Below are 26,829 nucleotides of genomic sequence, written 5' to 3'. Positions count from 1 at the left end.
TATTAATTAGCAAGTGCACGGAGAGAAAGAAGGTTCAATATACCTCCCAGATGTTCAAAGGGGAGGCATTGGAATGGTGGAATACCTTGATCGGAATCAAGGGTAGAGAGAATCTTTACAACCTGGATTGGGAAACGTTCAAGGCTATGATATTAAAGAAGTTCTATCCAATCAATGAAATGGATCAGATTTAGACCAAATTGTGGAACCACAAGGTTGTGGGAACCAATCTCAAGGAATATAACACCAAGTTTCTTGAGTATTGTAGAATCGTACCTCACTTAGTCACTCCTGAAATCAACAAAGTAACATGCTATATTTACGGATTACCAATTGAAATCCGTGATTTAGTCCGTTCACATATGCCGTCTTCGACGGAATCTGCCATGGAGTTGGTCGGGTACTTGATGGATGGGATGATAAGGAATCGGGATGAAAGGAAAAGAGATGATGGCAAGACGCCAGTTGGAGGAAAGATTAAGAAAGTTGAGAAAAAGAGGGAAGGAGCGTTCGTGTATACTTGCCCTGTTTGTAAGACATGTGGCAGAAGACATTTCGGGAGATGTCAACGACCCTTAAGTACCATTATATGTAATTTTTCCAAAAGGCCGGGTCATATCGAAGCAGACTGTAAAAAGAAAACAGTAGTGTGTTTTGAATGTGGTGAAAAGGGGCATTTTAGTACGGAATGTCTAAAGAAGAGGCCAACGACAGCGACAGTTGGCGCAAGTGGCAGCGGGGTGAAGACCGATGCCAAGAAAGGAAACGCTCGTGTCTTTATGCTAGACACCCAGAAAGCAGCAGATATACCGGACGCGATCACCGGTACGTTTCCTATATATAATGTTTATGCTAGAATATTATTTGACTCGGGTGCAAACCAAAGCCTTATAGATTATAAATTTTGTAGTATATTAAATGAGCCCTTAGTTAAACTAGATAAACATTATGAAGTAGAAACTGCTGATGGGAATGTAAGTAGAATAACCGAGGCTTTAGAGAATGCCACAATATCTTTAGCAAATCACGTCATACCTGTACGATTGTTACCCATGACATTAGTAGGTTTTGATGTAGTATTAGGTATGGACTGGTTATCATTTAATCAGGCCCGTATCTTATGTAACGATAGAGCCATTGATATCCGAACGCCTAATAATAAAACCATTCGTATAACTAGAGACAAAGAAGGAGGAAAGGTAGGAATCATATCCAAGATTAAAGCAACTCATTGTATAGGAAAGGGATTCCTCGCATTCATGGCCTATGTAACCAAGGAACCCGAACCAAAGAAAATGGAGGAAGTATCGATCGTATCCGAATTTCAAGATGTATTTCCTGATGAGCTACCAGGAGCCCCGCCTGATAGAGAAGTAGAATTTAGAATCGACTTAATACCGGGAACTTCACCAATAGCCAAATCTCCCTATCGTCTAGCACCTACGGAAATGAAAGAGTTAAAGAAACAGTTGGATGAGCTATTAAAGAAAGGATTTATATGACCAAGTTCGTCACCATGGGGAGCTCCAATTCTATTTGTAAAGAAGAAGGACGGATCGATGAGGATGTGTATAGATTATCGAGAACTAAACAAGGTCACGATTAAGAATAAGTACCCACTGCCAAGAATCGACGACTTGTTCGGTCAACTCCAAGGAGCAAGCTGTTTCTCCAAGATTGACCTTAGATCGGGTTACCATCAGTTGAAGGTACAAGAAGAAGATATACCTAAAACAACCTTTAGAACCCGATACAGACATTATGAGTTCACCGTTATGCCTTTTGGACTCACTAATGCTCCAGCAGCTTTCATGGACATGATGAATCGAATTTGCAAACCATACTTAGACAAGTTTGTTATCGTTTTCATTGACGACATTCTTGTTTACTCAAGATCCAAAAAAGATCATCAAGTTCCCCTCAAGATTATACTTGAAACCCTAAGGAACGAGAAATTATACGCCAAGTTCTCCAAGTGTGAATTTTGGTTGTTCGAAGTACAATTTCTTGGTCATGTTATAAATGAGAAGGGTATTCAAGTAGATCCCGCAAAGATTGAAGCTATAACCAAGTGGGAGAAACCCAAGACACCGACTCAAGTCTGAAGTTTCTTAGTCTTAGCCGGATATTACCGAAGATTCATACAAGACTTCTCTCGAATAGCTGTCCCATTAACTTCACTCACAAGAAAAGCAATTAAGTTTGAATGGGGACCGAAGCAAGAGGAAGCATTCGAAACACTTAAACAAAAGTTAACCAATGCACTTATCTTGGCTTTGCCATAAGGGTTAGAAAACTTTACCATATACTGTGATGCTTCGCACACAGGAATGGGATGTGTTTTAATGCAAGGAAAGAAAGTAATTGCTTATGCTTCGAGACAATTAAAAGTTCATGAAAAGAATTACACCACGCATGACCTTGAATTAGGCGCTATAATTTTTGCTTTGAAGTTATGGCGACATTACTTGTATGGTGTAAGGTTCACGGTATATACTGATCACAAGAGTTTGAAGCATATATTTGATCAAAAAGAGTTAAACATGAGACAAAGGCGTTGGATGGAAACACTTAATGATTACGACTGTGTGATCGTATATCATGAAGGAAAAGTCAATGTAGTGGCTGACGCCTTAAGCAAGAAAGAACATGAAAAGCCAAAGAGAGTTCGAGCTCTTAGATTGGAACTTAAAGTTGATTTAGCTAGTCAAATCAAAGAAGCTCAGAAGTTGGCACTGGAAGAAGGAAACATTAAAGCCGAAAAAGAAAATGGTACAATCGATCAACTAATTAAAGGAAATGACGAAATACTTAGACTTGGTACAAGAATTTGGGTACCAATGATCGGGAGTTTAAGAGATAAGATTCTAGAAGAAGCACATAAGTCAAAATACATGATGCATCCGGGAAGTGACAAGATGTATCATAATCTAAAAGACGATTACTGGTGGATCAGGATGAAGAAAGACATTGCTTTATATGTAGCTAAGTGCCTGACATGTTCAAAAGTGAAAGCTGAACATCAAAAGCCGTTAGGACTACTACAACAACCTGAAATACCGATATGGAAATGGGATATGATAACCATGGATTTCATCATGAAGTTACCGAAAACTTCACGCCAAAATGATGCGATCTGGGTTATTGTAGATAGACTTACCAAGTCTGCCCATTTTATTCCAATTCAAGAAACGTTTAGTATGGATAAGTTAGCACATTTATATGTCGAAAACATTGTATCCTTACATGGTGTGCCGCTATCCATCATATCCGATAGAGATAGCCGTTTCACTTCAAATTTTTGGTCAAGTTTTCAAAAGGGTATGGGGACTCGACTAAACTTAAGTACTGCATACCATCCCCAAACTGATGGCCAAAGTGAACGCATAATTCAAACCCTAGAATATATGCTTCGTGCCTGTGTTATCGATTTAGGAGGAAGCTGGGATACTCATCTTGCATTGATGGAATTCTCGTACAACAACAGTTATCATACAAGTATCCAAGCAGCACCATTTGAAGCATTGTATGGGCGAAAGTGTAGAACACCTGTATGTTGGTCAGAAACAGGTGAGAGTCGGTTATCAGGACCCGAGATAGTCCAAAAAACCGCCGATCAAATAATACAAATCTGTGAACGATTGAAAATGGCAAGGGATAGGCAAAAGAGTTATGTGGACATTCGCCGCAAACCATTATAATTCAAAGAAGGTGATAAAGTATTATTGAAAATGTCGCCTTGGAAAGGTGTAGTAAGATTCGGGAAGAAAGGAAAACTGAGTCCACGATTTGTTGGGCCATTCAAGATACTAGAAAGAATTGGACCAGTTGCTTATCGTTTAGAGTTACCCGATGAGATGAAAGGCATTCACGACGTGTTTCACTTATCCAATCTACGCAAATGTTTAGCCGGCGAAACCCTTGCAATGCCCTTGAAAGATGTCAAGATCAATGAGAAGCTTAAGTTTGTAGAACAACCGATTCAAATAGAGGATAGTATGATTAAATTTCTTAAGCACAAACGACTCAAGCTCGTGAAAGTCAAATGGGATTCAAGACGATGACCCGAGTATACGTGGGAACTCGAGTCAGAAATAAAGAAAAAGTATCCCAATCTATTCAATAAATCTCGAGGACGAGATTATTCAAAAGGTGAGGAGGATGTAACACCGCGTCTTTTACCCTCTTTAATTTAAGCCTAAATATACTAACTTAGAAAGTATAGGGACCAAAAGTGTAAATTTTGAAAATGTTGTCCCATCGCGGTACGCGACGGGGTAACAATAAACCATACCATCGCGTAGCGCGATGGGGTTGCTGAGTCAGTGGACACGTGTCCAACGACGTGTCAACACGTGGCGCGTTTTGACAGGCCACGTGTCACCACCGCATAAGGCGGCGCAATATTGCGGCGTCGCGGTACGCGACAGGTTCCAAAGAACCCATCACGTACCGCGATGGGGTCCAATTTCGGCTATAAAAGGGGGGGGGGGTGACGGGCATAAGCTCCATTCATCCCAAAAACACCTTTCTTTACACACACATAGCCTTAGGAAGCGTACCCCATTGCCGTAACAAGCCAACGTGCTGTTTTCTGGTATTTCGTGCAAGAAACGAAGTTATAATCAAGTAGCAATCACATAAGCAAGTAGATCAAGATCTTGCCTTTTTCTTATTATCAATCTAAGTATCCGCGCTAAGGTAGGAGTTACGTTTAAGTTATTTGAATTATAGCTTAGATTATCAATCAAGGCTATGGCCTTTAACCTTGATCGTATTTTACAAATCATTCACAACCATGTTTACATAAACGTTACTTCATGATGAAGTAATGTGAAACAAAAGATATATTTTGACATGCATGTAGTAACTAGAAGGGGGATATCACTAGTAGTAAGTTTCTTGCCTAAGGAAAAGTAATTCGCATAAATCTCAATCAACCGAGGGACCCGTTTACTTACCTGGAGAAACTTACCAACGTGATAGAACCTATTAGGCCAAAGCATGCTATATCAAACGTCACATAAAACAAGTATTTTCATTCACAATCAAAGATAAACGATTTCAAGGTTAAACTTACAATCATAGCTTAACATCATTCAAAACATTTATACGAACCTATTTATGTATAGGTTAATATCATTCACAATCACTCAGTCAAGATTTTCAACACCGACGGTACAGGTGAATACTTCAACCTTCTTATCAGTCAAAACATATTTATACTAAATGAGACAAACGGGTGTTTGTCTTAACGAGTCAATCAATGTCTACAGGGGATCAAGTGATCTCTAAAACATTATAATACAAGATAGAAAATAAAAGAAACTCAGACCGAGTACACATGTGTCTGGATCCAAACATAATTGTTCAGCCTAATCAGTCAAAGGCCAGGTGGCCGTGGGCTAACGGTCATGACTAGTTCTCCTTGCAGGGGCGTCATAGCTCGGGAGAATATTTGTGTGTGTAGGGTAGTGGTACAAATCCCAGATGCGGTCGTGCATTTGCTGAGTGTACAGGAAACTATAAATGTATTATAATTGTCATTCAAAATGTTTTATCGAGTCATACGTGTTCACCAGCATATAGCTGACGTATTTTCCAACCCATTGCAGGTAATTAAGCATAAGTAGCCTTAGCAAGGATTGGAGTCCATATGAAGATAGAAGCGCTTACAAGATAGCTCCGTTTTTGATAAACAAATCCTTGTATTATGAAACATATATTTTGTAAACTATACTTGGGTGTTTAATTCCTAAGTAAATTTTCAATGTAAATTAATATTATATCCAACCTAAAGTCTTCCGCAAAAATTAAACCATAAACTCGGATATATTTACAAAATAGGTACCAACTTGTGGTCACACGCCTAGGCTCTAAGTCGAGGTGTGACACTTTACTAGCTTTGTTTAATTTAATTTAAATTTTAATGTAATAATATAAAACAAAACTCAGAAAGATAACATTAACTAAATAGATTTCAAATAAATTAAATTCAAATATTGGGAAATGAATATAGAAATCCAGAAATATCATACTATTTTGGAGAATTATATGATAACTAGTTACAATCTCTGATGCACGGGGACGGCAGGGAGGTTAGGGTACCGGTCCCTGTCCCGGAGACGGCGTGGGGTCGAAAACGCTTTTGAAACATTTCCTGAACGAACCCGTTAAATGTGTACAATCAACAAACGATTCCGGGACGTATCCGATGAATTCCGGCGCCACACACAGTATTCCGACGAAGAATTTCGACGCCGGAAAACAGATGAAGAAGATGGAAGAAGAAGAAGAAGAAGAAGAAGAAGGGCGGCTGAAATTTTTAAAGTGTTGTAGGTTATAATATAAATTTAGGTTTAAACAATAAACCCCTTGATCTTTCAATTGTTTGCATCTAGTCTCTAAACTTTGTTAACATTTATATAAGTAGTATTAAATGAGGTTATGCATTTTAACATTTAATCCTCACTATCTAGACTAGCTTACATTTGATCCTTAACTTGTAATTTTATACATAAAATGTTTAAATGACATTATATATATATAAAATTATATATTTATTTATTTGTTATCAATAATTAATTACCTATGTAATATATATATATACACATATTTATATGTATTTATTGTCGTACTTGTGCCGTACCTGTGCCCGTTTCCCGTACCAGTTCCCGTGCAACATAGATTACAATATGATTTACTTTATTTAAGTCAACTTAACACAAACCTATATTTATATATGATTTAGTTTATTTAATCAACTTAATACAATATATATTTTAATCTATTGTAAAAATTTGAAAAATAGTAAATATATATTAATCTATTGTAAATACTTGAAAAATAGGAAATAAGTTTTAATTTGTGTTATTTTAATAAACCAATATTTTAATGACTTAAACTCGATTAAAGATTTGTAAAATAACTAATTGATACTTTCTACAAAAAGATTAATAGGTAATCATGGAAAATCGAAATTAAACTTCAATATGTAAGTAAAAAATAACCCAATTTCTGAATGTTAATATATAAATTAATAATACAATCCATAAATATCAAATAACCTAATCAGGAAGGTCAAACATTTAAATCTATGTAAATTTATGTTCAACAGATAAATATGTTAGTAAATAATTTGCATGATTTAAATTAAAATCAGATCCTAACAATTTTTTTTTACTATGTATATTGAATATAATTTTGCTATAGTAAATGTCGGTGCTATGTTCAGATCCTCACCGTCATATGCGGGCTCTTCCACTATAATTCTTGAAGAAAAAGGTGCACTGAGAAGTTATCAACAATACCTAAGTGTATTATGAAGATGTTCATATTTGTAATAGTAGAGTTTTTTTATTTTTATTGTAAAGAGTATTTCGAAAGTGTGTAATTTAGTCGTTATACAAAGTCAAAAAAAAGGTGACATTACGCATTGAAAAGAGGCGATAAACAAATTTGTTACTAGACCGATTATTAAAATGACCGTCTTACCATTTACTGGTCGAACTGACGTTATAATTTATTTTGTAAGAAAAAGGTTAAATGTTGCATGAATAGATATATTAATTATATAAGAAAAATATAAAATAATAAGGAATTTTTACATATATTCGTTGCTAGGAGACCTTATTACAGATTTCACCAATCCTTAAAAGTTAATTACATATATCCCCATCTCACTTTTATTACCATATTACGCTAGGAACATTTAAAGCTTATTTCTTCTCAGACATCTCATCCATGACTTCGTTCCACCTGCAAGCAACCCTAAGCCGCCGGCGACTAGCCCTAACCAGGGATCCTTGTTGTTAGTATGTATTGGTTACTTAGATTCTTGTATTTCCACTTAACGTAGATGGCTGATGTTGCCTCTTCCTCCAAACCATACAACTTCAATTTCTTGTTTAATATATCAAAGCAATTAAGCATCAAGTGTATATGTAAATCAACTTAGATTTCAACATTTAAACAAACATAAAGCATTAACAACACTTTATTTTATCGGTTTTAACTTTGATTATTGTAAAAATACTTTTTTATATTTTCTCAAGTTAAGAAAAATCGACTCAAACTGAATTTATTAGCTTCGATAAGTTTGCCTTAATACCGAATCGGTTTGGGTTTAACTTGAAGGTATATGTAATTGTTGTTATTAAGAAGGGGATATAGGTATTTAGTTTTTTAATTAGTTCATTAAGTGTAAAATAGTCATTTAATTAGGAAATTTTAATGAAGTGAGGAAATATGTAATATATGTGATTTTGGGAGGGGAAATATGTAATTGATACTTCGGTTAAATTTCGGATATTTGAAATATTTTTAAAAGTAGTTCTTTAAATATTTTATACTTATTTTTTTCAAATTTTTTATACGGATTCGGATAGTGAAATCCACTATCCAAAATGTTCGGATATCTGAAACTCTGGTATGTTAGAGAATATTGTAGAAGAATATATTAGAGTTTTAGTATTATAGCGTTACTATAATTAGGAGATTGTATTTGATTATGTTTCCTTGTATTTATCTACTTGTAACCCTATATATAGTTGGTCAATAATACGTTACACCTTACGGGGTTTTCATTATTCTACATGTTATCCGATTTTGAACACCCATACTTCCAACCAAACAAACTGGCTGAGTTAACTTGCAAATGATTCCTTGAACTTCCAAGTTCAAATATGATGAGTTTGAGGAAATACATAATCATAAATTACTTTTCAAGGCTAGACAATAGATCCTTCTCACATGTAGAGTGGGAATGTGAGTCCATGTCGAGTAGCAAAGCAGGAAGCATTCCCCGTTTTGATGAAGAAAACATTGTAAAGAGATTACAAATTGCTTTGCCAGTAAAAACGACGCTCTAGACAAAATAAATGACTAAAAGAATCATGTAGCCACATGTTTTTTTAACAACCCTAGCTGAGATTATGTTTTTTTAACAACCCTAGCTGAGATTAGCCACTAAAAGTCCCTTAGTCTAGCAGCATCAAGTATCAAGGAGTATAGCAAATGTGTTCTTTCTCAAGTGCTTGAGTATTCTAGGTCAATGGTAAGCTTCGGTGTAGATTTAGAATAGATTTATCGTATACTATCAAGTTAGAAAATAATAATAATAACAACAACAATAATAATAATAAATAAATAAATAAATAAACTAATATAAGCCATTAAATTTAACAACAAAAACACAGGGTCGGTTGTGGGCCAGCGAAAACAAGTTAGGACTTTAAGTCCATCCTTAATTAAGGCCCCCCAAGTAAAAAAAAAACATTATATGTGGATATATTATAACTAGTTTTAAAGCCCGTGTAGCACACGGAATGATCTAAATAATTAAGTTACAAATAAAGCAATACATAATGTGCATAGAAAAATGTATTATATCTATGCATGTATCATTATACATAAATTGATTTTATTTATATCACAAAATGAATTTTTCAAAAAAAGAAAAAATGAACTTAATTAAAAAATAATACACATGCAAAAACATACTAAAGAACACTTCATTTATTTAAAATTTATTCTTAGTATCATATATGTATAATTTAAATAAATTTAGTTATGAGCCAATTTTGGAGAATACTTCTCATATAATAATAGTTTTGAGCGAAATCATAAAAAGATTTTGATAATTTTGAGGGGTTTCTCAACTTTGCCAATTGACAAAAAAATAACATGTTAACCCGTTCAATTTTGTGAATGTTTTGCTTCACTTGAACATAATTTTGTACGTCATGCTTCACATAAAACATTCTGATCGCTATTCAAGAAAAAGTCAATGTTGACACAAATTTTTTTCTAATTTGATAAAAGTTAGAAGCATTGATAGGCCTTGAGGTGGCATGTCGGAAGTGCTTGTCATTTTTTCTTAAATTTTAATAGTCAAGGAAAAAATACCCAACGTGCAAAATCCCGAAATTTAACTATTTCCGAAAATGTCCTTAAAAATAAATTTGAAACCCAATTACATTTAAAATTCTAACTTTCATTTGTTTTACATTTTCAAGTCAAAACTTTAAACACGTAACAAATTTAGCAATAAATCTATTTGCATTCTCAAAATTTTAAAAATATTCAGATTACCTTTACCCGTAACAAATTTGAGCCAAATGTAGTTAATTTGTACCAAACGATCTATTAACCAACTTTTAACCCATAACAATCAAACTTAAGTTCCACAAAAAACCCGTAGCAATCCTTGATAAAAAAACACAAGAAACTAAATATGATAAACTTTAATATATTTGAAAATGTTGGTATATACTCTCCTTACAATTTAACACATATATGTATAGTTTACTAAAGTAATCGGAGAAATTAATAGATAGATTTAAATCATATATTTATACTTCATAAAATTATATGACAATGTACAAAAAAACAACAGATAAATGGATTTATTTATAAAAAATAGATCAACTTTTAAGCATATATTTATAATTTAATGATTAAAAAAATTACTTCGTAAATTGAAAGCATATTAGTGTTTTTTTATTTACAATCTTCAACAATATACATAGTGTAATATGTAATGATAACATTTAAAATTAAATTTTTTTCAATATTTAACGATTTGTTGTTGATTTTTAGATTTCACCAAGTATGTTGTGAAATATATTTTAACAATGAGTAGTGGTATAATATGTAAATATTTATTATTATAAAAGTGTATAGATATAATATAAATAAAGTTTAAAGAAAAATAGTTAATTTAATCATGTTATAGATATAATATGAATATAGTCTAAAAGAAAAGTGAATAATTATTAATCTATAACATATATTAGTTTTAGAGGGAAAACAATTGTAAGGATTAACCACAAACTGGCATGTGTCTACATTATTTTACTTTATTAGAATAGGTAGATGTGTAAAGTTAATTTAAAGTAATTTATTGGTGTGATGACATATTTGGATGTTATTAAAGTATAGACCATGAGTTCAAAACTTGTAGTAACCAATTTTGTTTTCTTAATAATTATCATAAAAAATGTCATCAAAATCTTATTTCGATTTAGATCTCCACAATCGTTGAGCCGGCCCAACAAAAACAACAAGAGATAATTTGTTACAACCGCAAAAATATACTACAAACCTACTTACAAAAATAGAAGATGGTTGAGATTCAACATGTTAAAAATGTATCCATGTTCTTTTTAGCTTGTGATCTAACATACTTGTGTTAAAAGATTCAAGTATGAGCTTTGTTTAGATCGTATCGTATGACCGAATTGTTTTCAAATAAAAAGTTATGATCGTCGTATTTAGTTTAGAACAAAGACTTTTAAGTTAATGGAATTAGTTTATAACAAAGGCTTTTTAAGTTCATGGGTAGTGGATAGATCATAGCAAATTGATGTACCCCTCGTCTCAATTTACAGTTGAGTTGCCTTTTAATAAGCTAAAACTACATCTGTTTGATGGCTGTCAAACAACTCTTTCAATGAACGTTACAACAAACAAAAACAAAAAAAAGTAACACCAACACATATGTTCACTACCACCATCACATCACCGGCCACCACTATCACATTTTTTCTTGATAACAAACATAATAAAATAATGATTCATTCGATTACTATAAAGTAACCAAACAAGACAATAAAACAAATAACGATCCACTCATTTCACCGTCCACTAAATTTTCTCGTTCATTTCACTATTTCACTGTCTCATAAGTTTTAATGCATTAACTGGTGAATGAATAATTGAGGCATAAAATCTTCATACATCATCATAGATATTCACATACCATCTTTCGTCTATACGGCTCGTATAATGTTATGTAAGACGTATAAGACCTGAAAAAGGTCGTATTTTATGTTCCCTCCGAATACTTACCAATCATACGTGACCTATATGTCACACCCTTACTTAGGGCCTAGGCGTGTGACCAATAGTTGGTACCTGTTTTGAAAATATATCAGAGTTTTAGCGGAAGTCTTTAGTTTATAATAAAAGATTAATTTATGTTTTGAAACATTAGTTTATTTGTAATATATAATAAAATATTTGATTTAATAGAAAGATTCTCGAATAAATATTCGAAAGTTTGATTTTAAACATTTGTTTTATTTATAAAACTTGTTTGAATATTGTTTGCAATATTTTAATAATTTAAAATATTGAGCCATCTCTACCTTGCGAGCATCTATCTCCATGAGTTGGCTATAATTTCATGCTACCTGTGCTAACTTTATTTCCTGTAATATTTGGGAACAAAAATACGTCAGCGATATGCTGGTGAATCGTTGACTCTAAAAACATTTTATAAATCTTTCTTTGACTGACAAGATAGTTTTCATGAAACACCCTCAGCAGAAACGTCTCTTATTTCTGGGATTTGTACCATTTGCCATACACACAATTACGGTTCTCCGGGAACTGACGCCCATTGAGAACCGACACCCATTGGGAACTGATGCCCATTGGAGAACTTTTATTATGATCTCTAGTCTGCGGCCACGTAGCCTTGACTGATAAACTAGGTTAATTATGTTTGGATCCAGACACATGTGTACTCGGTCTGAGTTGCTTTTATTTTCTATCTTGTATTTTAATAGGGATCACGTAATCCCATAAATCTTTATTTGACTGTCTTTGTTTTAAGATAAACAACCCGTTTATCTTGACTGAAAAGGTTTATTGTATTCACCTGTGACTGTCTGTTGTGAATGATGTGGTGATCTCGTTTGAAAACCTTTGTGAATGAATGAATGATTAACCTATAATAAAATAGGTTTATATAATACCCGGATCATCTCTTAATCCGGCTACAGACCTTTAGTCTAGTTTTGATAGCTTAAACATTGATTGATTGTTTGTTTGTTTGAATAAAACATTTTGGATATGAATTCCTTCTCTTTATTTTCCAGTCATGTACTATGTTTCTTCTTCAAGAAGAAATGTCTATGATATGTTTCTTCTTCAAAAAGAAATGTCATTTATCTATAACCTTTGTATATAAAATCTCATGTTTCTTAATCATAAATAAACACTAGTTTTTTACTATACCTCTTGTGGGTAAAGCTTATCTTTCTTAATATATCCTCATGTATGTGAACACTTACATTTCTTAATCATGAAGAAATTGTATTTTATTTATAACCTTTGTTTATATAATATTTTGTATTTCTTTTATTATAAAGAAATATTCTTTTATTACTATCTTTTGATTTGATCAAGGTCTAGGCTATACCCCTGACTAGGATCTAAGCCTTTTGGAATAATAATATTTTATTTGTGCAGAACCCCTACCTTGTTGGGCTTATTGTTTTCTAGATTCTCGGGCAGCACTTCGACGCTTGCACGTATATTGAGAATCTTGATCAACAACTCCTCGACACGCAATTCTAGGCAACGTTCGGGTGTCGCCGGGTGGTGCACGTACTTCGAGGCGAGACGTTGGGTCGTCTTGGGTCAACACGGTTTACGGGGTCGTCACGCGTTACGAGGTCGTCACACAAAACAAGGTGTGCCGGTTGTCGGGATTGTCGGTACGAACTTCGAGGTGTCGTCGGTATATGGTGCGGATTACGAGGTTATGATTTGTCGAGTCGGTGGCATGAAAATCGAGGTAGAGAGAGAAAGTTTCTAAAGAGAGAATGGGGTGGTGTGCATGAAATGAGCAGATGGCCCTCCTATTTATAGTTGAAATCCAGTCCCATCGCGATACGCGATGACACGTGTTTCTCAGAGAGTGCCACGTGTCACTTTCTTAAACACCCTATGCCACGTGCTGCCATGTGGCGGACATGTGTCATTTTCTAAGACACGTTCTTCCACGTGTTGACACGTGGCACGTGTTGATGTGTCATCAAGGACCATCGCGTATCGCGATGGCCTCCTTGGCTATGCCCGTCGCGTATCGTGATGGGTCAAAAATTTTCATTTTTAATCCCTTTTCTTCTATTGACATGTCATATTTGGATCAAAATTTTTGAGGACGTTAACCATATGACTTACGAGCTGTCCCACAAATTAATATTTAGAATTAATAATTTTCCAAACAATCAATCAAATACTAAAAAACTTTTATAAAGAAAATATCTTTGAAAATCCTCCTACACGTGTCACGGTCTGATTGGATGAGATGACACGAACACGCTTAAATGAAAATAAACTAACTGAAACTTGTTGTATATTATTATTATTATTATTATTATTATTATTATAAAGTAACCACCGGAAGACAGGGGACGACTGACTACCGCCGGCGATTTTACTTTTGCAATTGAATTGAATTGAAGGTAATAATAATAATGATAATAATTTTGATCTGAAACTCATAGTCAACGATCTCATTTGGCCAATTTGCCCTATGATTACGAAGTTTAAAATTCACATTGTTAGGGTTTTGGATCGATCCCGTTTATTATATTAATTTATCTACGGCAGCGTGTGTGTTTCATTCAGTTGATTTAGGTTAGTTTAATTTCACTCTCTGTGTTGTGATTAGGTTTAATCTAATTTAATTTAATTTAATTGATCTGTGTAGTGGTAGATTTGAGGTGGTAAACTTAGGGTTTCTGTTTACTCACAATTGTAAGTTTAGGCTAATGTTTTCATGTTATTTGACTATGATATGATTGGATACATAATTGGATTAGTTTAAATCACAAGAGTAATATTTATGTTTGTTAGCAATCATAATATGCCCTTAATCACTATTACATCACATAATGAAACAAAAAAAAGTTTGTGGGAAGAAATTGGCAAGCCGCTAGAAAAGGAACAAAATGCAATATAAGGCTATGCGTAATGATCACTTGGAAGGGGCTTCACCACACTGTCATGTAGGCACCTACAGTGTTGTAGAAATCGATAGGCGTTAGTCGGGCGGTGGAGTAGGGACTAGAGGTTAATCGGTTTGGAAATTATATGTTATATTTCAAGTATACGTATTTATACAACAATCTTGACTAAATAGCGTTTAATAGGCGCCTAATCGGGATTTTTAAAACTATGGGTGCCTGGGTGGTTACTCCCATCACCCACAACTCACTTGGATACGTGTAAACCACAACTGTACCACCGGATAGCTCTTTCCTTTTATCAAATCTTTTCATTCACAATTAAGACGTTGCAATAAGTTAATAACATCTCAAGTTAAAGAAAAGTATCAGTGTAGTTATATTTTGTTGCAGTTAGTTATGCAGTTTGTTGTAATCCCTTACAAATCTTATCATTCTTTATTTAGGAGTTCTCACTATCGCATTCATTTGAGATAATGAAAACACAAAAACACACACGTACCTTGTATCCTTAACAATTAAACTTTTCTTCATCACAAATTGTGCCACCCCAAATCCCCAATAGCATATAATAGTTTAATAAACTTTTGTGCGATTAAATAAAATAATGTTTTTCAACTGTAGGCAATAGATCCAGCTTTCATCCAGCAAGAAAATATTCACTTTTTACCTAGCTTTCTGTTGAAATCACTTATTTTTATCGAACAATGAAGAATGGTGAACGTGCTGCAAACATTGCTCTAGCAGGTTTGAATGTTTGATTACTAAACACTTCTGATTATCTAACTCTTCCAGTACACAAACTTATATTTCCATTTATGTTTATTTTGCAGGGTTAACACTGGCACCATTAGTTATAAAAATAGACACAAATGTAAACGTCATATTGACTGCATGCCTGACAGTGTTCGTGGGCTGCTATCGTTCTGTCAAGCCGACACCTCCTACAGTAAGTGTACCAGTTATTATGTTACATTCATTATTTGAGATTTTGACTTCATGTTATATAACATATACTGTTACTTGGTTAGAATCCCATTTATTACACGGGTTGAACAAATATAATGTTAGATACTTAGTAATAAAAAAGTTATGTCATAACAAAATCGGTGTACTGCACGGGTTGAATAAGCCTGTGTACTACATGAGTTGAGTAAAATATAATGTAGTCTGTTAACACATGCAGTCTTAAGATATGTCTTTACACAATTTTTTAACCGGGTATTAATTGTTATTTATGTATTGATAAAAGTTAATTCTATTAAAGTGTACTTAGTCCTATAACTATAAATATTCTTTTAGCATAATTAAGTTAAATTAAATTGCAGTTATATATATAAATATATAAATACATATAAAAAATTGAGAACTATAACTTGGATTTTTTTTTATTATTTGACATATTGTGTCTTTACCATTCAAACCATTCAATCACATTAAATATTTAAAAAACTTTATGAGTCACTCATAAAAAAGAAGTATTATCATTATTCATCCTTTTTTAATATTTTAACGAACATAATGGGAGACTTGAATAGAAGCTTTTAAGTAAATAAAAAAAAGTATTGTATAGTAATTTGGAGAGTTAAAATTAGTTTGGAGGCTTAGATAACTATCCATATTTAAAATTATATTAAATATCTAAAAATATAATCTTTTAATATCATTATTTAATAGGAGAGTGAAGAGGGCAAACACAAGTTCAGGAGACCTAGAATGGTGACAATTGTCCCCAAGTTATCTTTATTTTTTAGCTACAGAGATATGTTCTAAATTACAATTTTCCTTCTTTTTCATCAGGAAACAATGTCTAATGAGCATGCAATGCGCTTTCCCTTAGTTGGAAGTGCAATGTTGTTGTCTTCATTCTTGCTCTTTAAGTTTCTATCAAAAGACTTGGTCAACGCAGTGCTGACTGGCTACTTTTTTATACTCGGGATTATCGCTCTTTCGTATGTCTTTTTGTTTGCATAATTATTTTTTCTTTTTTAAATTAGAATATAATAATTCACCTATTTAATCTACTAACATTAATTGGATTTTTTGTTTAACACAGGGCTACACTCTTACCTGCAATTGGACGGTTTCTACCAAACAAATGGAATGATGATGTCATATTATGGCGACTCCCATATTTTCGCTGTATGCACTATTCTCTTTTTTATAGGCTTGTAAATGAGTCGAGCATTCAGTACTTCACTAAACTGTTCATAAACGTTCAGCTTGAAGTGCATTTATTCAATGAATGAACAAGCGTGAACAAAAGTTTCTGTTCATTTAGTTAAATGAACGAACATGAACACATATCTCTTTCGATTATTTATGTTCGTTCATTTAAATTCGTTTATGTTTGATCGTTTGTATTCATCTATGTTCTTTACTTTACGTTTCTTTAAGTTCGTTCGTTTGCATTTTTTTATGTTCTGTACTTTACGCTTCTTGTTCGTTTACGTTCGTTAGTACATTCAGTTTATGCTTTAGGCCTATTACAATTTAGTCTAGTTTCAAATAAATTTTTTAGGCCCAACACAGTATTGTTCACATTTACTTTTATAGGTTTTTTCTCAGTTGTGTTCGTTCGTTTTGTTTGTGAACCGTTTGTTTATACTGTTAATGAATAAGCATAATCCAACACGTTCATTTTCTTAACGAACGGTGCAAACATGAAAAAAACGAAAACCACATTTCTTTTCTTGTTTGTGTTCGCTCATTCATTTCGGTTCGTTTACAAGCCTATCTTTATATTCACTTTTTGCTGTTTGATTCCATTATCTGCTGAATGACATGTTTTTTTTTCAACATTTGTAAACAGCTGTCGAGGTCGAATTCACAAGATCGCAAGTTGTTGCTGCGATTCCTGGTACATTTTTTTGTGCATGGTATGCTGCACAGAAGCATTGGCTAGCTAACAACATATTGGGTCTTGCTTTCTGCATTCAGGTTTGCTTTAAAGTTATATAAACAAATAAATAATATTCTGAATATATGTTTATTGAATATGCTCTTTTTAATATGTTGTAGGGAATTGAAATGCTTTCTCTTGGCTCTTTCAAGACTGGTGCCATTTTATTGGTAATTATAGTCAAAAATGGAGTTTTGTTTATATATTTATTTATTTTACTTAAGGATTTTGATGATGCCATGGTTGAAAATTGCAGTCGGGACTCTTTGTGTATGATATATTTTGGGTCTTTTTCACACCTGTGATGGTCAGTGTTGCTAAATCATTTGATGCACCTATCAAGGTATTATCAAGAGTACAAAATATACATGCTAGAATTAGGCTGTAAGCGAATCTTCAGTGAATAAACGGACAAACATGAACAAAATTACTTGTTCATTCAGTTAAACGCACGCACGCACATGAACACAACTCTCGTTCCTTCATTATGTCTGTGAACGCTCATTTATGTTCGTTTGTTTACGTTTGTTCAAGTTCGTTCGCACGTATATTCATTTGAAGTTTTAGACTCATTGCAAGTTAGTCTAGTTTTATAAAATTAAAATATCACCTACTACTTTTTAAATTTAATTTTAGAAAATCAAAATATCAATCATTAAATTTAGTCTAGTTTTATGTTTTTTAGGCACAACAGATTGATGTTCATGTTTTACTTTTAATTGATGCTCGCTCAGTTATGTTTGTTCATCTATTAACAGATGAACATAAACCAACAAGAACACGATCATTTTCTTAACAAACGAACACAAACAAGAAAATCTCGTTCGTTTGATTTTTCGTGTACGATCGTTTGTTCGATTAAAGTTTATTGAGATTGATTTTTCTTTTTTTACAGCTTTTATTTCCATCTAGAATAGAGGCACGCCCGTTTTCCATGCTTGGTTTAGGAGACATTGTTATTCCAGGTATGAAAGTAATCAGTGATTGTCTAATATGGTAAAATCATCGTTTAACCAATTAACCTTCTTTAAAATTGTTTATTTTTAGGGATTTTTGTAGCATTGGCACTAAGATTCGACGTGTCAAGAGAGAAAGAAAGCCACTACTTTAAAAGTGCTTTTCTGGGATACGCTGTTGGTTTGGTCTGTACAATTGTTGTCATGAACTGGTTTCAAGCTGCACAGGTTGGTAATCCGTAATCCTTAACAAACACAAGCAAAAAGTTACCCATTTTCCCTTTGTGATGGTTGATTGTATGTATATTTAATGTCGGTTTCTTTGCAGCCGGCTTTATTATACATTGTACCCGGAGTTATTGGGTTCTTGGCTGCTCATTGCCTATGGAATGGAGAAGTCAAACCGGTATGCCTTCATGTCTATATACCAGAATTCAATATATTTTGCTTTCTAAGTTATTTTGCGGGGAAGGAGTTGTCAAGAAGGGCGGGTCAGGGGTTGAATAATGGGTCATAATGGGTCATTTTTAATACGAGTTGTGGGGCTGATATGTTTACTTGTTGTGCAGTTATTGGAGTTTAATGAGTCAAAAACAGTTGATTCAGAAGAGGAAACAAGCAGCAAGAAATTGGAGTAAAATGATACAGGGTTTTTACTTTAGGTTTTGGTCTAACTTATGCAATTTTCACAGATTTTGAAATCATCATTTTGAATATATAGTATTTTAATTTTCATAGACTTTTCAACTGCCAATTTACTCATTTCGCCTTAGTTAACCGGTTTACTACTTCGTTTTTAATACAAACATTTTACCGGTTAAAATACTGCTCGAATAGATTAAGAGTATTAACCTAAACAAACCGAGTTATGGCTTAGCATGGTAACTAAGTTTTTGAATAATTTTTCTTGGTTGTACGTATAAGCGTTTTTAATTTTTAATTTTTTATAACTCGGTGAAAGAGAAGAGGAGATGGCGACCGATGTAAAGACAAGCATCCATTGTAATAATTTGGATCAATCTTTGCAAACCAGTAAATCTAACACTGTCACCGTGTGGTTTAAGATATATGATTATTTTATTAACAATGAGTATAATATAAAAGTATAATGGGTTTCATAATGATTTAAAAGCTTATTAACATAGTACACTATATTCTTAAATTAACCAAACAATTAAATAGTTGGTCGATGTTGGATCTGACCTAAGAAATTGTGTCTTTATCGATGGCGGAAAATTGTTGATAAAGTGAAGGTTTATAAAATATAGAAAGTGTGAATAAAGCTAGGCTATTTAAAGGTCAAATGCATAATTAGGTTTTGCAAAAGTAGTTATAAATATACGACTTCTAGTGTTTTCTTACATTCTCTTAAAAATCTTTAAAGCAATTATGAGCATGGATTTTTAACTCTCAAGACATAATTTATAAATTTAGGTTATTTGATTTTAATAATCTCAGCTTTTACTAAAGGGCGGGAGATTAAGTTTAATTTAGAAAATGTTTACAGACAGTCCCAACTATAAACGCATTTTCCTCTCGAAATCATATAGTCTGTACATATGTATTTTTACACATGCCATTTCCGACCTGAACCCCACTCTAACCCAAACCCGCTCGACACAACCCGTTTGCGTGGCCATGGAGACGAAGGAAGTGCCACGCCTCCTCATCAACTATTGTGTTGGCAGGGCGTGAAGCTTAGGTTGTAATTGGTGTGAGATCATAACGCATAGCCTTGCTATGCATATGGAATACCAAGCAAGGACTCTTTGTTTAGTAACATTAAATATTAAATATAAAAAGTAATATCATGTCTTTAAATTTTGACAAATTAAACCATGCCTAATCAGTAAGGATAGCTTAGCTAGCTAATTACGTCAATTTAACCAACCATGCTTTTTGTTACAAAAAGATTGTCACTAGATTGGTATCTTTACATTTATGTCATTACAAACAAACGTACAACATTCTAGTTGGCATAAAAATCAATTAACCGTTCATACGAAATTGCTTCTCCGTCAGATAAACATTCTAGTTTTCGTCAACAAACATGAAAATTACAACTTTCGTTGCTAAATTTCCACGCATTTGTGTATTTTTTTTCTAAAAGGGTCCGGGTTGCGTCGGGCTTTGAACACTCGTAATTGGCATAAGAGTTATGAAAAGAGAGAAATGAATAAAGAAATATATGTTGTCATAGTCGTTCAAAGTTAAGCACTAGGGGCGCTTTTTCTCTTGAAATTATTATTATTATTATTATTATTATTATTATTATTATTATTATTATTCATATTCAACGGCGCATCCCATGGTTTCTTAATTCTTGGTTGATCATCACACACAGTACATAGTAATAATAATAGTATTCCAGAAGCAGCAAAACATAACATATATTCAACAATGGCATATTCCTCTTGCATATAATCAATCACCTAAGGTTTCTGAACAAACAAAAAGTTATTATTATTACTATTATTATTATTCTTTAACTGCGTGAAAACACAACACAACACAAATATGGATTCTGATTACGGACTTCCGAGAGAACTATCTCATCTGCAACATGCTCGATCGCTTTACAAACCTCAGCTTCCTCCGTGCCTCGAGGTTTTATTATTTTACTTTTCGTAAATTATGAGTTCGTTGATCACTTACTTTCATGATCTAACTTCTATGCGTATGATTTGTGAATTAGTAACACAGACATGATACGTTAAGACACGATGATTAACTGTGGCACGAACACGACACCATAACTAATTGTGTCATTTTTTCTAAACACGAACCTCTTTAGAAACAAACAGGTTATATGACACGACATGATAATTAATCGTGTCATTTTTTTCAAACACGAACACAAACCTGTTTTGTTTAGACACAGGTTGCATGACGCGACACGATAACTAATCGTGTCGTGGCATTTTTTTCCAAACACGAAACAGGTTACATGACACGACCTGCTTAACGACACGATATTGTTTATTGAGTATCGACTAGGGTTTAAATATTGTTTATCGAGTATTGACTGAAGTTGAAGGCCGTAAGCGGGCTAAGGTAGTAAGGCTAAGGGTGCGTAAAACTAAGCAGAGCATATATATATATATATATATATATATATATTTTTAAAAGAATTAAAACGTATAAGCAGGTCATTAATAGGTTAACAGGTGCCTTAAACGTGCAGATTTATTTAAGACACAAAACTTGTTAAGCCCGAACCGAAACTTATTTAGCTCGGCGTCGTTTCATGTTAACAAGAATCACGTTTTGAAAAATGGTTGAGGAATTGAGGATTTTGAATATTATTGATTGGTGTGATTGTTATGGTTACAGTTTTGGTAAAATGCATCCAATTTTGCGTTGATTTGTATGATTGACTTTACTGGTCCGTCATAGTTTCATGTGCTTAACGTTGATCATACACGTGATTCTGCAAAGTGCAGCTTATTTATTATGTTTATATTTGATGTGTAGTTATATTCATAGAAAACAAATTTCAGTCATGTGTTTGGATTTGGAAGTGTGATTTATTGGCATTTATGATAGGGAACTACTGTGAGAGTAGAATTTGGTGATGCAACTACTGCTTTGGATGTGTCTGGTGCTAGCGCCATTAGTCAATCATTTCCGAACACTTATGGTCAACCTTTGGCTCATTTTCTTAGAGCTACATCCAATGTACCTGATGCACAAGTTATCACTGAGCACCCTGCAATCAGGTATGCATTTTGTTTTCACTCACGCTCCTTTTAAATTTTAACTACTCTAGTTTAAACTAATTATAGGTGGCAATTTCATCTCATATAAATTTGTTTTAATGTATTGACCTCCTATAACATTTTATGGAAACAGTATTGCTTTTGTGATCATAATAAATGGATAACTATTTATAAATCTTTCCATAAAACGTTATAGGAGGTCTTATATGCATTAAAAAAATTTCAGATGACTTTCGAACCGTTTGACCTATAGGCTATTTGACTCATTCCCCTTTTAGAGGCTCTTAACATTGTTATTATTATTATGAGTAGTTATTTGTATTGCATTGAACCTGACAAACTTTTCATTGTACTACTGTATACCGTATAGCACAAGCTCATGTTGATTACCGTTTGGCAGGGTTGGGTTGGTATTCTGTGGTAGACAATCTCCGGGAGGACACAATGTTGTGTGGGGTCTACATGAAGCTCTCAAAATTCATAACTCTAAAAGCATTTTACTTGGATTTCTTGGTACGCATTCTATTAGTTCATTTTTAAATATCACACACATGTACACACACAAATATGCTATGATTTATTGTTTTTAAGACAATTTTTTCATGGATGTATATAGGTGGTTCTGAAGGCTTATTTGCTCAAAAAACACTTGAGATCACAGATGATGTTCTTGAAACATACAGAAACCAAGGTAACTTACAAGTAATTACAAGTTTATAAATGCGTTTTTTTTATGTATCTTAATTATGACTGTTTAATCCTTTAAAGGTGGTTTTGATCTGTTGGGCCGAACAAAAGATCAAATAATAACACAAGAACAAGTCAATGCTGCAATGGATGCATGTAAGGCTTTGAAGTTGGATGGCCTTGTCATTGTTGGAGGTATTATTATTAATAATAATTATAATTATAATAATCTAACTTCTTGTTTTCTTATCTATATAATGCTGTTTTTTTTCTTTTAAAACCGAAGGTGTAACATCAAACACAGATGCTGCCCATCTTGCTGAGACTTTTTCGCAAGCAAAATGTTCTACAAAGGTTGAAGAATATTTCATAAATCGACATGTAACTTTATAATGTTATATTTCTGTTAAAAATATAGAAATATTTGCAGGTGGTAGGAGTGCCTGTTACATTGAATGGAGATCTAAGGAACCAGTTTGTTGAAGCTACTGTTGGTTTTGATACCGTTTGTAAGGTGCGCGTCCTATGATATTGACAACTTCATGTCAATAAAGATTTTAAACTTTTTATATAATTGCCATTTTTTAGGTTGACTCTCAGCTCATCAGCAACCTTTGCACGGATGCTGTTTCAGCGGAAAAGGTAATCCACTTAATTTTTTTTGAAGTGGAGGTTTTGACCCGTTTATTTATAAATAAACGGGCTGATAGTATTTGTTATTGGCCTTATCATGAAATACCTAAATCAGTTTTTTCCTTTCAGTATTATTATTTTGTTCGGCTCATGGGTCAAAAGTCTTCTCATCTTGCACTTGAATGCACTCTGCAGTCACATCCCAACATGGTGCACATAAGTTTTTGTCATAAACTAAATTTAACTGCATATTTATTGTATCTATTAACTTTCTATGCTATCTTGTTAGGTCATTCTCGGTGAAGAAGTTGTTGCTTCAAAACTAACCATCTTTGACATAACAAAACAAATCTGTGATGCCGTGCAAGCCAGGGCAGAAAAAGGTCTGTTTTTTTATTACTGATTCATATTATCAAATATTCAGTTACATTCTAAAAGTTGTTAATTTGGACAGAAAAGTATCATGGTGTTATTCTACTTCCGGAAGGACTTATAGAAAGCATTCCTGAAGTTAATGCACTGTTGCAGGTAACTCCTCACATTCTATTCATGTGGTACGGTTTGTTGCGGTTTATCTTTTTACTTTAAAATTAGAATACTCTATTTTGCCTGATAGCGTGGCATTAATATATTGTTTTCAGGAAATCCACAGATTTCTTCGACAAGGTGTTTCAAAAGATAAAATACCATCACAGCTGTCACCATGGGCATCTGCATTATTTCAGTTTTTGCCACCCTTTATTAGAGAAGAGGTGTGTTTGTCATTTTTATGTGTATGCGGACAGATATGCCCCTAACTTGATTACAATTGAAATAATGTACCTTTTAGGCTTGTAAGCAAACCAAACGAACACGAACGGAGCATGTTTGTGCTCGTTTGTTTAACCATAACCAAACAAATGATCGAACATGAAAAATTAAACGAACGGGATTTTCTTGTTCCTGTTTGCTCAGAAGAAAATGAGCATCTTTGAACAAAATATCGAACACGAACAAATGATCGAACACGAACAATTTCCGAATGAACATAACTGATCATAGATGCACGAACATAACTGGGCTAAAACCATTTAAAGTAACGTGAAGAACAATATGTTGGGCCTAAAAAGTTATTAAAACTAGACTAAGTTGTAATGGGCCCAAATATTTTAAATGGATATATTAACGAACACAGACAAACATTAATTAATGAATGTAAGCGCACGAACATAAGCAAACCTAGACAAACGAAATAAACAAATGTTCACGGTCATAAATGAAACGAGACACACGTTCATGTTTGTTCGTTTAACGAATATAAACAAACTTGTTGTCGAACTGTTCGCTGAACGTGCGGTTCTTTTACAAGCCTAATAACTCTGTAATCATATCTGACACATTACATGTTTATAAAAGTGTTCAATGTAAACCTGAGTCAACCTATTTTGACCCGTACCCATTTTGCCACCTCTAAACTTCTATGCATATAATTTCTCACATATGCTCTTTGATACCACAGCTTCTTCTTTATCCTGCATCAGATGACTCGGCTCAGTTGTCACAGGTACTTGGTTTAGCATCATTATAAAAGGTTGTATATTTTAGCATTGTATCGACTGATTCTTGCATCATTATAAAAGGTTGTATATTTTAGCATTGTTTCGACTGATTCTTGAAATTTAACTTTCAGATTGAAACAGAAAAGCTTCTTGCTGTACTTGTAGAAGCAGAAATGAGCAAGCGACTGGTACAATATTATTTAACCTTGTGTATCATCATAACTTTTTTTAAAAACTCATTATCGATGCAACACATTAACAGAAAGAAGGAACATACAAAGGGAAGAAATTTACCGCCATCTGCCACTTTTTGGGCTATCAAGCTCGGGGTTCTCTACCTTCAAAATTCGATTGCGACTATGCATATGTATGTTTTCAGCTCTATTAAGTTTTATATTTTTATGTTGAACATTAAATGTCTGTCACGTAACCGTTAGGTAATAATTAATTAGGTTCTTGGACATATCTGTTACCATGTTTTGGCGGCTGGTCTGAACGGTTATATGGCCACTGTAACTAACTTGAAGGATTCTGTTAACACGTGGCGATGTGGTGCTGCGCCAATAACTGTATGTTTTCCCTGTATATCTAATATACATTATTAGTTTTATACTTTTATATTTGATCAATTTGGAAATTTATAGGCTATGATGGCGGTAAAAGAATATGGTCGGGCTTCTGGTTCCGTGACTATAGGAAAACCGGTTGTTCATTCTGCTACTGTGGATTTAAGAGGCAAAGTATACGAGTAAGTCAACTATGACGGTTTGAAAAGTCAAATAACTCAATTTTGACTTTTTTTTTCAAGAACTTGTTATGAATCAGTTTTAATTATTATTGCAGGGTGCTTAGACAAAATGCAACAAAGTTTTTGATGGAAGATGTGTACAGAAACCCGGGCCCACTTCAGTTTGATGGGCCCGGTGCTGATTCGATGACGGTTAGCTTGCATATTCAGGACTTGGATTATATGGGCCGTATTCAAGAACTAAATACATATTTTGATAAGGTAATATGTTTTCCACCCAACGGGTCAACTCAGTTGAACTTTATCAGTAACGGGTCAAACAAATAATATGTTTTCCACCCAACGGGTCAACTCAGTTGAACTTTATCAGTAACGGGTCAAACAAATAAGATGAAAAAAAAAATATTATATTTTTTATGCAGGTGCGAAGCATTGTGAAACCGGGTTGTTCTCAGGATATTCTAAAAGCTGCTTTAAGTGCCATGTCATCAGTAGCGGATGTTCTTTCTGTCATGACATCTCCTTCAAATGGCATCATATGATAATATGTAACACGGTAACTTGAGTTTATATCTTGAAATTTGTATGCTAAGATTTATTAGCGTCACAATATTTATTTTGATCCTCTGAATAATTAATTAGAAATAAGTAATAACTGCATTTTAGGTTGAGAAATGCTCGTATATTGTAACTTTTTTGCTGGGTTGTGCAAAGGTGTATATAGTGGAATAATGTGCGTACTTGTTTTACGGTAAGTTACAAATGCACGTTGATGAACAAGTCCGTTTGAGTTGTATTTTATCTCAAAACATGTTATTGTGTAATGTATTTTTTTAATTGTAACTAACACGTCAACTAAAAATATCTTTAATGCTCATGACCTT

General features: G+C 33.5%; 2 protein-coding genes across 3 annotated transcripts; both read left to right on the top strand.

The window, feature by feature from the left end:
- Positions 1-14,155: 14,155 nt before the first annotated feature.
- On the top strand, positions 14,156-19,374 carry LOC143540807 (signal peptide peptidase-like). Of its 2 annotated transcripts, XM_077033785.1 has the most exons (13): positions 14,156-14,258; positions 15,387-15,509; positions 15,596-15,711; positions 16,440-16,481; positions 16,563-16,714; positions 16,819-16,904; positions 17,575-17,702; positions 17,784-17,834; positions 17,921-18,007; positions 18,560-18,629; positions 18,712-18,848; positions 18,949-19,026; positions 19,190-19,374. In XM_077033785.1, the coding sequence occupies exons 2-13, from the start codon at positions 15,470-15,472 to the stop codon at positions 19,256-19,258; spliced, it is 1,056 nt and encodes a 351-aa protein (XP_076889900.1). In that variant the 5' UTR covers positions 14,156-14,258; positions 15,387-15,469; the 3' UTR covers positions 19,259-19,374. The 2 variants fall into 2 exon arrangements, with proteins under 2 accessions (XP_076889900.1, XP_076889901.1); XM_077033786.1 differs by lacking the exon at positions 16,440-16,481.
- A 1,721-nt stretch (positions 19,375-21,095) lies between these two features.
- On the top strand, positions 21,096-26,502 carry LOC143540786 (pyrophosphate--fructose 6-phosphate 1-phosphotransferase subunit alpha-like). The gene is made up of 19 exons (XM_077033757.1): positions 21,096-21,227; positions 22,167-22,339; positions 22,740-22,852; positions 22,956-23,030; positions 23,108-23,221; positions 23,313-23,380; positions 23,457-23,540; positions 23,615-23,668; positions 23,789-23,869; positions 23,949-24,042; positions 24,114-24,187; positions 24,301-24,411; positions 25,158-25,202; positions 25,329-25,385; positions 25,460-25,564; positions 25,650-25,766; positions 25,842-25,945; positions 26,041-26,206; positions 26,368-26,502. Exons 1-19 carry the CDS (start codon positions 21,138-21,140, stop codon positions 26,485-26,487), a joined length of 1,845 nt encoding a protein of 614 aa, XP_076889872.1. The 5' UTR covers positions 21,096-21,137; the 3' UTR covers positions 26,488-26,502.
- The last annotated feature ends 327 nt before the right edge of the window (positions 26,503-26,829 follow it).

Source organism: Bidens hawaiensis, unplaced genomic scaffold (assembly GCF_021521415.1).
Source record: "Bidens hawaiensis isolate Kalapana, Puna unplaced genomic scaffold, B.hawaiensis_p1.1 tig00012335_1, whole genome shotgun sequence".
Lineage (NCBI taxonomy): Eukaryota > Viridiplantae > Streptophyta > Magnoliopsida > Asterales > Asteraceae > Bidens > Bidens hawaiensis.
The sequence above is the reverse complement of the archived record's forward strand: the minus strand, read 5'-3'. Positions and strand labels throughout refer to the sequence as shown.